Source organism: Leptinotarsa decemlineata, unplaced genomic scaffold (genome assembly GCF_025532065.1).
Source record: "Leptinotarsa decemlineata unplaced genomic scaffold, Ldec_3_MD MMD2_tig00001719_RagTag_RagTag, whole genome shotgun sequence".
In the NCBI taxonomy this organism is placed as follows: domain Eukaryota; kingdom Metazoa; phylum Arthropoda; class Insecta; order Coleoptera; family Chrysomelidae; genus Leptinotarsa; species Leptinotarsa decemlineata.
This window is the reverse complement of record NW_027412569.1, coordinates 2,450,278-2,466,290: the sequence shown is the minus strand read 5'-3', so window position 1 is coordinate 2,466,290 and position 16,013 is coordinate 2,450,278. Positions and strand designations below refer to the sequence as shown.

The 16,013-nt window shown below is 37.0% G+C and overlaps 1 protein-coding gene across 5 annotated transcripts in view; it reads left to right on the top strand.

Annotated features, from left to right (window-relative positions):
* Window positions 1-16,013, top strand: part of tadr (torn and diminished rhabdomeres) — a 30,046-nt gene that overhangs the window by 6,266 nt on the left and 7,767 nt on the right. For all 5 annotated transcript variants that reach the window (XM_074176307.1, XM_074176305.1, XM_074176308.1 and 2 more), the window contains 5 exons: window positions 20-303; window positions 2,332-2,469; window positions 2,519-2,673; window positions 10,435-10,676; window positions 15,121-15,267. In XM_074176307.1, coding sequence (XP_074032408.1) covers window positions 20-303; window positions 2,332-2,469; window positions 2,519-2,673; window positions 10,435-10,676; window positions 15,121-15,267 — 966 coding nt within the window. The remainder of the gene's footprint in view (window positions 1-19; window positions 304-2,331; window positions 2,470-2,518; window positions 2,674-10,434; window positions 10,677-15,120; window positions 15,268-16,013) is intronic.

Here is a 16,013-nt window from a genome sequence, read left to right as displayed (position 1 = left end):
TTTTATTATATCTTTCCAGCTCTCTGCGGCTCGTCATCGACCGTTTCAGAAGAGCAATTCCGAAAGAAAAAGTTGTCTGATGTTTTATATTTCCTTATTTTATGGCTCGATATTTTAACCAACCTGGTAGCAGCTGCAACTTGCGCCAGACTAGCGAGCGCCACCGTCGATTACATCAGTAAAGGGCACTTCAGGGAATTTTTATTCGGTATGGAGCAGCATTCCCTTGGAGAGCCTTGGCCTGACGTTCTGGGAGTCACCATCGTGGTGGTGGTCACTCTTTTGTTCATGTTGGGTCTAGAGGTAATTTCAATTCACTTCAATTATTGAATGAAATTATATTAGGAATGGTAGTAGCATTTCGGGTAGGGGCTCAATACATAAAAGTACTCCAAAGTTTATTCCTGAAATACAGTGTGAACCTTAGCACCGCAAGATAAAAATCACAGTGAGATAACTTCACTCCAAAATCCAAACAGAAGTAGAAATTGTTTAAAAGTTTGTTTTTAATCTTGAAATTTTGAGTTTTCAGTCGAAATTTCGATTTCAAAAACGGAATTTCGAAATTTAATTTCAAGTTTGAAGTTAAAATTTTTGGATTGAAGTAATTTCGACAATAATATCGGAATTTCAAAATTACAGTCAAAATTTTGGGTTTGAAAACGAAATTTCCAGTTTGAAGTCGAGATATTGTGTTCAAGATCGAAATTTCAAGTTTGAAAACGAAGTCCCGAGTTTCAATTTGAAATTTCGATTTCAAATTTCAAGTTTGACGTCAAAATTTGGGATTAAAGTCGTAATTTCGACAATGAAATCGAAATTTCAAAAGTTTCAGTTCTAAAACAAAATTTTGAGGTTGGAGTCGAAAACAGAATTTCGAGATTGAATTTCAAATTTGAAGTAAAAATTTTGGGACCGAAGTCGTAATTATGACTATAAAATCAAAATTACACTCAATATTTTGATTTTAAAAACGAAATTTTGAGGTTGTAGTCAAAATTTTTAGTTCAAGGTTGGAATTTCGATTTCATTCCCGAGTTCTAATTTGAAATTTCGAGTTCAAAAACGGAATTTTGATATTGAATTTGAGGTTGTAATACAAAATTTTGGTATAGAAATCGTAATTTCGACAATAAAATCGAAATTTCGAGATTACAGTCAAAATTTTGAGTTTAAAAACGAAATTTTGAGGTTGGAGTCGAAATTTGAGCTTAAAATTGAAATTTCGAGTTTGAAAAGGAAATCCTTTGAATTTGATATTTCGAATTCAAAAACAGAATTTCGAGACTGAATTTCAATTTTGAAGTTGAAATTTTGGGATTTATGTCGTAATTTCGACAATAGAATCGATATATTGGAATAACAGTCAAAATTTTGAAGTTGAAATCAAAGTTTTGAATTTAAGGTCGTACTTTTGAGTTTAAAAACAAAATCCCGATTCCAAATTTGGAATTTTGAGTTCAAAAAACGAATTTTGAGATTGAATTCCAAGCTTGAAATTTTGGAATTGAAGTCGTAATTTCAACAATAAAATCGAAATTTTTAAATCACAGTCAAAATTTTGAGTTTGAAAACGAAATTTTGAGGTTGAAGTCGATATTTTGAGTTCAAAATCGCAATTTTGAGTTCGAAAATGAAATCCCAAGTTCAAATTTGAAATTTCGCGTTCAAAAACGGAATTTCGAGATTAAATTTCAAGTTTGAAGTCAAAATTTTGGGGGTGAAGTCATAATTTCGACAATAAAATCTAAATTTCGAAATTACAGTCAAAATTTTGAGTTAAAAAACGAATTTATGAAGTTGAAGTCGAAATTTTGAGTTAAAGGTTGAAATTTTGAGTTTCAAAACGAAATCCCGAGTTGGAATATGAAATTTCAAGTTCAATCAAAATTTTGAGTTCAAAAACCAAATTTTGAGATTGGAGTAACTTACCTCAATGGTCATAGCCGAAGAGTATATCAGAACGATACCCTCTCATATAATAAATACATTTCATGTATAGGCGTACCTTAGGGATCAGTACTCAAGCCTCTACTGTTCATTTGTTCAATCAACGACCTTTCGAATAGTGATGTCACACTATTGTCTTCTTCATCATGAGGCTAGAAATAATTTCTCTTCGCAAATATTTTTTTCTGACTCTGATATCTTGAACCATTCGAAAGTTATGAGAAATATTTGCGTCCGCACTGTGTTGAAGTTGTTTCTTAATTGATGAAATATTCATCCAGTTCATTTCTAATCCCATTAGTAATAATTTTGTTACACATAGTGAATGGATAAAATTGAAAATCAGTATATTGATATAAAGTCATGCTACACATTTTTCAGAAATCATCAACGATATCGGCACTCCTCTTGGCAGCTTTATTATGTAACTTCGCCTTCTTCACTGCTATTGGCAGTTTCCACACTGTGATAAAATTCGGAGATTGGTTCAAAAACCTAAAGATATACTCATACAGAAAGGTAGAGACAGTCTGAGTTCAATATACATAATAAATTTTATAACTTTCAGGTGTTGAAATCTGCAGCACTGTGTTCGTTTGCTTTTGTCCACAATATTCCAATAACTCGGAAAAACAACTGCTTGAAAATAACGACAATGGTGTTCAATCCTCTTGTTTTTTATATTGTAACCGCCATAGTATTCTCCATGATGACACATTACAGGTAATTGTTTATATCATTACGAATAATGAGATATTCAGAAAATCTTGGCTGGAAGAGAAACTCATCGCTGAAGAAAATGTAGTATCTCATCAGACTCCTAACTTCATCTGTGGTGTATAGTTATGAATAAATCCTGAAGTTTACAAACTATCTTCACATTGATACCATTTATTCTACTGACTGGAAAATTTTCCAAAAATGCTAGGTTATAATAAAAATGTTAATTTTTCAGTAACTCAATTAAGAGACACCTTTACCACATATAAGGACTGTGCGAAAATTCTCACGGTGCTTCACTGGGAAACCATTCAACAAGGATGTGCACTACGGATTTCTTCTGGTGCGCCTTCCAGCCTGAAAATTTTGACGCCCTCTCGTTCTAAAACTGATAAGTTTTCACGACGAGGCTTATTATAGTCGATATTGCCTTGCTACCGGGTTAAGCGTTTCGATCGTAGCCTACTACTGTATGGAATATTATTCTTCCAATACCCGTGCGACGCGAATATGAAATAATGTTACAATTTAACTTGTATTGCTTACGATACTCGGAACTTTCAGAAGTATGTAAAAGGTAGTCTCAGAAGTATCCAGTGCACCAAAGAATCCACAAAAATTTTAGAAAAATGTATTTAGTCTTCAGCCAAACTAGGTTAGGTTAGGTCCAAAGTGAGTGAGTATGTTCGACCCTCTATCATAACCCGCAAGGGTTTATTGTGGCTCACGCCTATTCACACTCTACCAAATAAATCCAGTTTCTCAACAAACTTGATTAGTCTGTATGGTGAGTGATCTTTCAGGTCAGATGGTGAGAGTACGGCTCTGCCGAACTCTAAAAACACGATTCAGTCCCAGCGGGGCAGGCAAAAAGTATGTGCTCTGCTGTTTCATCATTTTCAAAACAGAGGCGACACGCACTGTCTTCCGAGATTCCAAGTATCTGCATATAACGATTCAGATGACAGTAACCTGTGAGAAGGCCTGTTAGACATCGTAGTGTAATCCAGCAACTCTTTGGTATCAAGCTTCGAAAAGTGAATAGACGCCCTAGAATGAGCCAATCCTGGAATATTCTGCCAGAAGTCCATACATCTTGCCATCCAGGTGTTCAATCTTTATTTGGCAAAGCCTGAAACGATTCCTATAACAGGTTCTGGCCCTATGAAGTTGCTTGCAGCACCCTCCTTTGCAAAGGAGCAGCAGCTTCATTGCCTTCCAGGCCAGTATGGCCAGGAATCTAAACCGGAAACAATCTGTCAAGTCTTCCTATCGAGAAGAGTCATTTTTCGCAATTTAGAAGTAACTCGGTAGGAGCAAAGAACTTCCGAAGTCGCTTGACTGTCCCAGAATATTTTTATTGACTTGTGTATGGCGTTGGATTCTCCCAGTCTCTTTGCTTACAATTCGATAGCGTTAATTCACGCTTGTAATACAGTTGCATAGGTTCCTAAGCAGGTTGATATCTACGACTGAAAATACCAACACCAGGAGCGGAAGTTGTTTTTGATCCATCTGTGAACCAACAACTATCTGCTCTTAACATTTCTTTCCCCCGGAGGATCCAGTCCTCTCTACTCGTGAAGAGTACTTTATAAGGCAGTTCGTAGTTGACAGTTGGAGGCATAAAGTCACAGGTCATTTTCAGAATGCCCCTTCAGCTCCGAATTAAAAAGACTTCTTCTGGTTAACTTTGTGAAATCACTCAAAGAAAATTACATTTGTGAAAATATTTGTTTTGGTTACTTTCCTCAAGAAATCAATTAGTGAACGCTGGTAAGAATTTTTAAATGTATGTAATATAAGATTGTCTCGTCTCAATCTATTTGTGTTAGTTCATCAACTATGTTTCAACTGTTACTTTGTCTTTCGTTTTGCCCTGCCAGCAATCTCATTGAACCCAACGTCATATGTGTGATCAATGTCGCTGAAAAAGCAATAGTTAGGAGTGGCAATTGGGAGGCGCTTCTAGTGTTGAGTAGTTACCTTGTCCGGCCACCGCAGGGTGTTTCATATTCGATCCTCACCATTGAGATCTCGGAAACTATGAGAGATACGAAGGTGGTTAAATTGGGGCAAAGTTGCGCATTTACCTGACTAACAATATTCCGGAGATATCCGGAAAAAACAGAAATTTCGGAAAATGGTTTTTATTTTTTTCTGGCTTTATTTTCGAATGATTCGAAAATATAATAAATTGCACTTCCACTTTTTCTCTGCTACATGATTGTGTTCTCAGATTTGCTATCCGACGTTTCGTTTTCCGGCCACCATGATCAACTTTATTTTTTCTTATGGGCGCTACATTGGATTCTATCTTATTTGAATTGAACCAGATTTTACCTTTTCATTGGCTTTTTGAACGAACCAAACTCGGTGAGATTTTGATCCAATAACCTGAACATAGTTCGATGTGGTTGCCGTCTTTCGGGATACAAGTTCAAATACATTTTTGATGTCCTATCGATGTCTATCATTTTTGTTATAAATTTGTATAAAATCTCTTTTTTCTTCATTCGTGAAAGCCATTTTTGCCAAAAATTCAATGACTTGTACAATAACGAAATGTCATTGAGGGTAATAAATTGAAAATCTCATATAGAAACATCAAAGTCAAAGCCTATTATGATAAGAATACATTTTTTTCAATATCTCCAATTTCGAAGAAGAATGATAACTTATGATACATCATTGAAAAGGTAAAATCTGGTTCTATTAAAACAGAATGGATCCAAAGTAGCGCCCATAAAAAAAAGAAAGTTGATGATGGTGGCTGGAAGACGAAACGTCGGATAGCAAATCTGAAATTACCAGAGATGTAGCAGAGAAAAAGTTGCCACATGAAAGTGCGATTTATTTTCGAATCCTTCGAAAAATAAAGCCAGAAAAAAATTAAAACCATTTTCCGAAATTTTCGGATATCTCCGGATATGCGCGGAATTTCAGAACTTACTCAACGGCATATTGGTAGTCAGGTAAATGCGCAACTTTGCCCCAATTTAACCTGTTCGCATCTCTCATAGTTTCCGAGATCCCAATGGTGAGGTTCGAATTTGAAACACCCTGAATAGGACAGTAATTTATTCATTCAGTATCATTATCAAAATATTTTTTATTGTTTCCTGAAGCATAAAACGGGTGAAAGAAGCTTCAATATTCGCATGTAGATGAAGTGCATTTGGAACTATCAAATCATCTGAAATGCGTATTCAGAAATTGAAATTTCAAAATTCATTCAATGTAATCCATACCTCCAAACCCTTCCGTAGTCCTCTGGCCATGGCTGTCCATCGCCCCAAAAAAGGCTCCAGCACGAGCCTGTGTTTGTGGACCAGGAATGAAAGAAAGTTCCTTCAAGTCCATTGAAGTTTAATAGCTTTCTCTTCCAGCCTCATTAAAGTGTCGAATTTCGGGGATTTGTTGCCTCTGACTTCGATACCTTTTCGCTTAATTTGGCTAATATAGTAGAGCTACACCGAGAGGAAACTGAATAACGTAATTAAAAATTACTCAACTTCAATTTAATTGAATATCTTTGAAGTTTGTTCTCCTTAATTATATTAAATCAATATCTCATTTCTCAGAACTTTAATTGCTTTGGATTTCAAGTACATGATTTGTGCATGGTTTCATTAGTTTAGTACTTGTCAATTGTTACAGTATTATCCTAAAGTTTCATTAATATTTTAATAAGCAATACTTCTATATGAATATAGACCAACCGAACGGCTACCGGCTATCGACAGACCGACCGGTAACCGGTCGGTTGCCGGTCGGTTCAACGTGGGTGCATCACTCCACTCACTCGATCGACCGATGTGTGAATCGGTGATTCAAGCCGCAGGCCGGACGATGGATTTTCACTTGCTATCGTCTAACCCGTGTTAGGATCCACAAGTGACGGTAAGACCTCGTTAGTCCTTAGCTCGCACAAGTTTCGACTGCTGAGGGTTGTCCTTCGTAGGAGTGCGACAGCTGGTTAACGGAAAAACCTATTTTGAACATATTTATAATTTTTTTCTCTTGGTCAAGTCAAGAAAAACACTGAAAAGTGAAACTCTGCTCGTAGCAATCAATAAAGTTCTTAATTTTTTCGATGAGCACCGACTTCAGCAAGCATTAGCCCATTCATTTATTATCATTATCATTATTGTTATTAAGGATATTATTTACTTTGAAATTCTCGTCTTATTATTATTAGGTTGTTTCAAAAGTTTTGTCTGTTTATGTAAATATTTATTGTACTTTGTCGTGGTATATCATGGTCGATAGAGAATTTTCCGAAAATTTAAATTTTTTCTCTTTTTTCGCCTCAATACTATAAGTTGTCGTTCAGCGATTTTTTGCCAATTTTTCTCTATCGATTCTAATTCAACAACAACAACAGCCCAAAACAGATCGAAAAATAATCATTCATTTGACAAGGAAAGTGTTAATGAACGTACTTTTCAACATTGCTTTGCGAAATTTCATTCCGAATTATTTAAAGGTGATTGACAATGTTTCACGATGAAATTCATTATTTCGGACTTCCATTATCTGATATTATATAAAATGATTTAAAATCCCTGAAAGAAGTAATAAAGAAGAATAGCTGAGAATAACAATTATTTTAAGCAAAAAAACACTGAAGTGGAATGACGATGAGATGAAATACAAGTAAAAATAGAACAATTGAACAAAAATAAAAAAACAAAAAATTGAGAGATTCCAAGCCAAGTTACTCCACAACGTTTCAATTGTTAGTATTCACAATCGTGTTCGGGTGATGACTGGACCAATTCCTCCGAAATATGACTACTTATGGGTCATTCGATTACTTTTACTTATCCCCGCTTTCCTTTTTTCGCTTCACCAGTTTAGCGGGATATAACTGTTTGGAGGGAGTTGGCCATTTTTCGCTTGATTATGGGTTTCCATATGTTGCGTTTCTCTACGCTAGCTTGGCTGAATACATTGTAGGACAACATTTATGCGGCTTCTTTAAATTTCCTCCTGAACCAATGTTCCTCCCTGTGTATGATTTCAGCTTGGAACCACTAGATGTTATGTTGATGAGTCCAAACATGCTCTGCTATTCCTGCTTTGTTGGTTTTCCCTCACTGTGTGTGTTTCTTGTGCTCGGTAATGCGAACTTTCATTGGCCTCTTAGTTTCATCGATATTGGATTTTCTGCACTCAAAGGGTATCCGGTAAATGCCATTCTTGGAATGGCAGTCCGCGTTTGATAACCTGGTTTTCGTGAGGCTGCTATGGATAGTGTTTCCGGATCTGAAGCAGGTGATTTTGTACTTGGATCCAATTCTTCTTATCCTTTCCAATAATCCTCTGATGTAGGGGAGTAGGCGAAAGAACTGGGCGTTAGCCCCTATGCGGTTTTTGATGATGTCAAACATATCGGAATGGTCGAAAAGCTCGAAAATTAGGAGTCTCACGAATTGAACGATCAACAGAAATTGTCATTTTTGTATCGGATCGTAATGTGTGATGTTGTCATCTACGACAACAGGAGACGTTAAGGACAGTGGTTGGACACCAATGAGCCACCCAGGCACTTTCCATAGGCAGAAACTGACCAAAAAAGACCATGGTTACTGTATAGCAGTCAGCGACTGGTGTGATACAATATAACTTACTGCAACTATGTCAAATCATCACAGCAGAGTCATATCGTGACGAAATTGATTACATTGCATCAACAGCACTGGCCAACAGAAGAGGTCGGATTCTGCTTCATGATAACGCTCATCCGCACGTTTCACAAATCACTATCCAAAAGTTGAACAAATTAAGCGTCGAAGTTCTAATTCACCCACCATATTCGTCAACCGACTACCATCTTTCCAAGCACTTGAAAACTTTCTCACCGGTAGAACATTCGCCAATCATGACCAGGCGAAAATGGCCTTCGTCGACTTCATCGAATACTGAGCACTCAATGTTTATGCTGAGGTTGTGTTAGGTTGGCAAAAGTGCACTGATTGCTGATATCTGTATCTGTAGATTAGGGAGGGTGAGTATAGGTCCACAGCACTTAGGCCATATGTGACCCATTGTACATTCTCCCAAGGAGTTATCCTCCTAGACCATCGTCCATCATGTCCTTTTCAGGAAGGTGGACAGGTGTCTGGGAGACATCTCCTTTATATCGGACGAGACTTGCCTAACACACACTCTCTTATTTACGATAACCCCTAACATTCGCATAGGATATGCCTGACAGTTTCATCTTCCTGATCACACTTCCTTCATAGAGGTGTGTTCACTAGCCCCATAATATTGAGGTATTTCCTTAGTTGACAGTGGTTAGTCAGAAATCCTACTGTTAAACGTAGGTTTTTCCTGGTCATCGCCAGATATTTTTTCGGCGACAGCTTTCCAGGGTCGCCCAGGGTGATCCTGGCAAGATTGCATCTTTTGATTCCATCCCATGTCTTTAAGGATTGAGCATGGGTGTGACGTTTGGCTAGTTCCGCAATTGTCGAAGTTATCAGGCCCTAGGTGTCACTGGGTCCTAAAATTGTTAGTCCAGCCACTTCTTTGGCTGAAGAGTTTGCAATACGATTACCTCCACTCCTGTCGTGCCCTTCAACCCACCTCAGGATCACCGAGGCTTTGGGTAAATCTTGGTGGCACTGTAGTACTAGCCCTAAGGTAACACGTTGTCTGTTCAAGGCTAATAGGGCTTGTCTGCTGTCAGTGCAGATTGTTATGTTTTTTGCCAGAAATTCCTGTCCTGGTTATTTCTTTTGTGGCGATTGAGATACCAGCCAGTTTTGTTTGAATCACGCTGGTATTTTTTCCCATTCCCCACTTAATCCTTAGGCTTAGTTATCTGGAGTACACTCCACATCCTGAGCCTTCTTTGGTTTTTGATCCGTCTGCATATACTGCGTATTGCGTTTGTATCATATGACTTTGTGTTTTGTATTATTTGTATTTTGTTGGGTTTATTAAATACAAACCTGGATTCAATTGCATCCCTGGTTGCCTGTAGCAGAGGTTGTGCAGTAAGCGCTTCTCGCCAAGGGCTCAGCCTCAATTGACCCATTCCTACTTCGAGGTTTACACCAGCCTTGCACAATCGTAACATGGCCATTAACGCAACCTCCTTAACATACAGGTCCAGAGTGGTCAGAACAGTAATTAATTCTGTTGCTGCGGTTGGTGTTGTTCTCATAGCTCCTGTGATGTTTAAATAAGCCAATCGCTGAATTTGATAACATTTTTGAATGGCCGTTGCTTGTAAAACTTTCGGTCCCCATGCAATGGCTCCGTACGTTAACATAGGTCTTATTATTGCAGTGTAGATTCAGGTGACCACACGGGGTTAAAAAACCCATGAGCGCCCCATTGTCCTCCGACATTGCTCATAAGCCACATATGCTCTCTTTGCTCTTCTCTGTAGGTGAGAGTTCCATGTTAGTTTACTGTCTAGGTGCGATCATAAATTTGCCTGTCTGCATGATAACTATGTCATCTGTATATGCAATTGTGTGGAATCCATTATTGTTGAGGTGATTGCTTAGGGTATCCAGAACTATGTTCCAAAGAAGGGGGGATAAGACACTACCCTGTGGACATCCCCTGATCGCTGATATACCTATTACAGTTCAAAGTAGACTCACAAAAACGGACAAAACTTCTTAAACAACCTAAGATAAATATAATAGGGAGAGACTCATTTCTTGAATCCTAACGGTATTTTGGGAGGGATACATACTGAGATAATTTTTTCCGTCTTCAAATTTGTATTTCTCGTAGAGAATTGATTGGCACGGCGATTCCACTAGTACAAGTTTTTGAAAGAAGAGATGTTGACTGGGCGAGACCAATCATAGCGGCATTCACAATAAGCGTAGTTTGTCTTGTGCTCACCGAAGTGTTACCAGTTATCTACGATTCCTTCGTAAAGTTGGGAAGCAAAGAATGGAGGGTTTTCGTACCTTCTATACAATATCGAAGTCCTTTAACTGGGGCACCTGTATTGGCTATATTTGCAGCAGGTAAGTTATCATATTATGATTGATGAAAGGAAAAATTGGATGAAATAATTTTCAAAAATTTCAAGTTTTTAATTACATTTTGGTATTTTGTTTATCTCATGGAGATTATTCGTTTTTTCTCTTGAATTTCAGTAGGTTTTACTGAGTTTACTCTAACAGATAATGATATTCCTTGGTATTTGCAATATTCAGATGTCTGGTATCCAAGACTCCCTCGTCAACAATATTTGGGAAACGTATACAGTAAAAATAGAATAGACTTGAGCAAAGCGCTTGTTATCAACCGCTCCCGTCAATGTCAGGATGGCCCTGGTTGCATACTGATACTTTGTTGTACACCTCCTACATCCATTGACTTTGCCTCCATACGAAAATAATCGCTAATGCGATCACAATCCATAACGACTGCTACAAAGTTTGCTTCGACAATAGTAGTCACAGATGTAGTGATGGATACCAACTTTGCAGGCCGTTTCTTTCATCATGTGATAACATTGCTATATTCTAAACCATAACAGATACGAAGACGACTAAATGGGAAAAAAAGTAACTGCCATCGGGAATAATACAGGGTGTAACTGAATAAGTCTAAAACATTCCTCATCGATTCCTCATCGAAAAAAAGATTAGGATCTTTCATATAAAGAAACTTCATTAGAGCATCCCTTGTTATGATACAGTCCCTTAAAGGGGGTACATAAAATTTGTATAACAATTTTTTTCACAAGCACTAAAAAAGTTACAATATTGAAAGTAACCTGACGTTTTGTACTACCAAAAAGATACTTAGCCAGTAATTTACTTGGTTTACCCCATGATTGTTAGGGGTGGAAAACGCAACCCCTAAAATTCATTTCCAATGTAACTTTTTGTCTTATCATTTGTTTACCATAGCCTGTTTCATTCTAAACAAAAAATTTCTCTAGGGTTTTTTGGCTAAAATTTACCAGTTCGTAGCAAAAAATTATTTTACGAACAACTACAGAGATACATCATCATAAATGCGAACTGGTTTTATTGTTATTTTGTACTTACTACCTGCATTAAACGATTAAAGGGTAATAAACAAAACTAATTTATTTATAACAAAACACACAACATGTAGAAATCATAGTAATTATTCAATATGTTTACCTTCAGACATTACGCATGTGTCTAGACGTCGGCGCATTGAGCCACGTATTCGCTCAAATATTCCTGTAGTATCCCTGATTACCCTGCACGCATCGATGATGCGGTTTTTTGAGTCCTCTACATCCCGAATAGGAGTACGATAAATCAAATGCTGTAAATAGACCCAAATAGAGAAATCGAGAGGATTGAGATCCGGAGATCGAGAGGGCCAGTTCTGTAGTCCTCCTCGACCTATGCACTGATTTTCATATGTTTCATTTAAATGCTGACATGCTACTTGACTAAAATGGGTGGGAGCCCCATTATGCATACAAACATATCCCTTCTGACGCCCAAAGGAACTTCCTCCAGCAGTACTGGATGCACTTCTCTTAAAAATTGAACTCTCCATTTAATCGAGGAGGTAGAAAATGAGGCCCAATTAAATCATTCCCAATAACTCCGAGCCACACGTTAAGAGAAAACTGTTCTTGATGATTAGTTTCGACAATAACGTGAGGGTTTTTAACAGCCCATATGTGGTAATTATGAAAATTAATAATCTTTTCCCGAGAGAAGCTACATTCGTCTGTGAATTCTATCGTCTTCAGAAAGTCACAATTTCTTCTTATCATTTCCAGCATCCAATTGCAAAATTCAAGACGGTTCGGAAAGTCTCGCGGTAACAGTACCTGTACTCGTTGCAGATGGTAAGGGTATAAGAGTTATTCCTTTAAAATTCGAAATACCGTCATATGATCAACATTTAGCTGGAAAGCAATCTTTCTAGTACTGGTACTAGGTTGTTCGTCAATCAAATCAAGTACTGCTTCCTCAAGCTGTGGTGTTCGTACTTCTCGATGGCGACCACATTCCTGCGTTCTTTTGTCGAATGAACCATATTCTCGTAATCGTTGATGAAGTCGAGCAAATATTCTATGTGAAGGATGCTGCCGTTGAGGATACATTTCAGCATATCTTCTAGAATCTTCTAACCCATTTCCCTGCGACAGACCGTAAACGTAATGCATATCAGCCATTTCTTCATTTGTGTATGCCATTTCAATAACAAGTGAAATATTGAAGTAATAAATTGAGAACAGAACAACAACACACAATTAGTATTAATTCAATTTCGAAAATTCACAAACTGACAGCGTCATACCAATTCAATTGTCACTATTGCTAATAGCGACCTACTAGAGTGATTAGTTTCGCATTTTCGCATTTATGACTATGTATCTCTGTAGTTGTTCCTAAAATAATTTTTTGCCGCGAACTGGTTTATTTTGGGCAAAAAACTCAAGAGACATTTTTTGTTTAGAATGAAACAGGCTATCGGAAATAAATTTTTAAATGGTAAACAAATAATAAGGCAAAAAGTTACATTGGAAATAAATTTTAGGGGTTACGTTTTCCACCCCTTACAACCATGGGATAAACCAAATAAATTCCTGGCTAAGGGTCTTTTTGGTGGTACAAAACGTCAGGTTAATTTCGATATTGTACCTTTCTTAGTGCTTGTGAAAAAAATTGTCATACAAATTTTATGTGCCCCCTTTAAGGGGCTGTATCTTAACAAGGGATGCTCCAATAAAATTTCTTTATATAAAATATCCTATCTTTTTTTCGATGAGGAATCACCTACTTGAATGTTTTACACTTATTTAGTTACACCCTCTATAATGGTCGAAGAAAATTGACAGGGACTGTCGCCCTTCTCGAGTTATACGGGGAAAACTAAAAATGGTGTTTTTTCGAATAGAATTGTTATTGCGGAGAATATCAAAAAATGGAAAAAAAAAACGTTATTGTATTATAAGGGTACTATGACGATGTAATAATGAATATTCGATAAAACATTTCGTGTGAACATGGCCACTTTTTTTCAAATACGGACCTGTCTTTTTTATTATAGATATTGATATAGCGATAAATTCACAATTCAAGGATATATCACATTTGATATTTTTATAGCGTTTTATTTGAAATAACCACCATCATAAGTGACAACAATCAAACAGAAAAACAATTTATTTTATCATGAACTTTTGGGAAAAACCAATACGAAAAATCAAATGCACATAAGTTGTCGGTCCAGAGAATTTCTGTGGCGATTTTCCATCATAATAGGTGTAATATTAATACATGCATCTCTTATTTTTTTGTTTGAAATAGTCGATATCTGAACTTGGTGTTAAAAAAACTTTATCCTTTATATATCCCCAGATGAAAAAATCTAAAAGAGTAAGATCTGGGGATCGAGCTGGCCAGTTAATTGATCCATTGTTTTCAATCCATTTTCTTGCGAATATAGCATCTAAATGTTCCCTTACCAGAGCTGCATTATGGGGAGGAGCACCGTCCTATTGAAAATATTGTATTTCATGGCGGATATTCAATGGCAATTCATCCAAGTAGCCATTGAAATAATTGAATAGAAAATGAAGATACATTTCACTATTCAATTGATTATCGTAGAAGAAAGGGCCAAGGATGTTTGTTCCCACAATTCCCAACCAAACATTTATTCCGAACCTTTCTTGTAAATAAATGCTTATTTGTATTATTTGTTCATATTATTTTTTTTTAAATATTTCCAACTTCCCTATTTCTATATCTTAACCACTTCGCAAATCGTACTCTCCTTCCGTAATCCCTTTCATTGAGGTGATGAACTTTGCGTATCCTGTAGCATTTATATTTATTTGTTCTTTTTAAAAATAGTTCTGGTGGAAGTGTTATTACCTGTTGCATTACGTTGCACTGCTGCCACCTTAGCCACTAAACGCGTTTAGTGAAGGAGACCATACGATACTGTTTGAAGATGTGAATCTACTCGCACCCGTTCATGGATACCAGATTCGGCTTGTACGGGAAGCCATAGAAATACATAAACATAGAGAAAACTACAACAGAAAAGAGGAGGCGATAACCGTCAACCGGATTTGGATTCCCTTACTAAAAGATGCTAAGGTGGCAGCAGTGCAACGCAGCAGGTAATAACACTTTGGCCAATAACAAAGCACCAACTGGAAAGGTGGGCTACCTGTGTCAACGTGAAAACTCACGAACTAGAAATCACGAGTCAACGGTGAACCATCAGGACAAATAGACCTCTGAGGAAGCCAGACACTGTTAGAATACAGCTCCAAACCACGACTGCCTTAAAACCCAAACAAGATCGTAACACTGAAAATCTTGGCCGCGAAGGTCTTAATCAATTTAATGATTTTGTTGTCATCCATTATATGTTTCTATAGATAGACTTCAATGTTTCTTTGAGGCATCCCATATTAATGAGCTATTAACAACAATTTTGTTATTTCAGGTAGCCTTGCAGCCATTTTAGCGTTTGCTTGCCCTTTATCACATTTGATAAAATTGCTGAATACTGCCACCCTGGTGAAGTGCGCTATAGTTTCTCTCCAATTACTTTACAACAGATACAAACCAGAAATCAACTACGACTATTTGGGTAAATATTTTGAAAACTGTTAAATTGTGATTCATATGAAACATTGTAACGTTTTTCACCGTGGGTTGACCAATAATTGAATACACGAAAAATAATCAAACTTAACTCTATTTCACTTTTAATATAACGAACACTTAAACTATTATTCGAGTATCTATGGCCTTACAAAATCGCTCCGCGTACCGCACTGTACCTTCCACTTGACTGTATCGATGAGCGAGTGGATGGCGGTTATTTTTAGCAATCGAAGGCGCTGGAAAATTCCTAGAAATTCCATCAAAGCCGATAGCATTATTCTCGCCATATCTAGTACGGCAGCGAACATCGAACATTCGCACGCTCTCAGCTACGTCACAACTGGTTTATGGCTACCAGTGGCGGCTGGCATCATTTTCCTTAGGGCATAATTTACAAGAATATTTTCAATTCAATTTCATAGTCAAATTGTCAAATTAATGAATAGGTATGTGGAAGTCATCACGTATCAGTCTGATAATTCAAAAAAATTTGAGCATCTATGACGTCCAAGTATAACTTCTCTTAATGAAACCAGAGACCAAGAAGGAAGCATTTATTAGCGTTGTTTCAAACCGCTATAGTCATCAGTAGTGCTAGATTAATCCACAAATGCATTGTTGGAATCAACTATCGTTAAAAAAATCAATGCCACAAAAACTCAAGCATCGGTTTTCTTCAAGAAGATAAATGTCTCGCAACCGGATATAATAATGTCAGGTCAGATATAA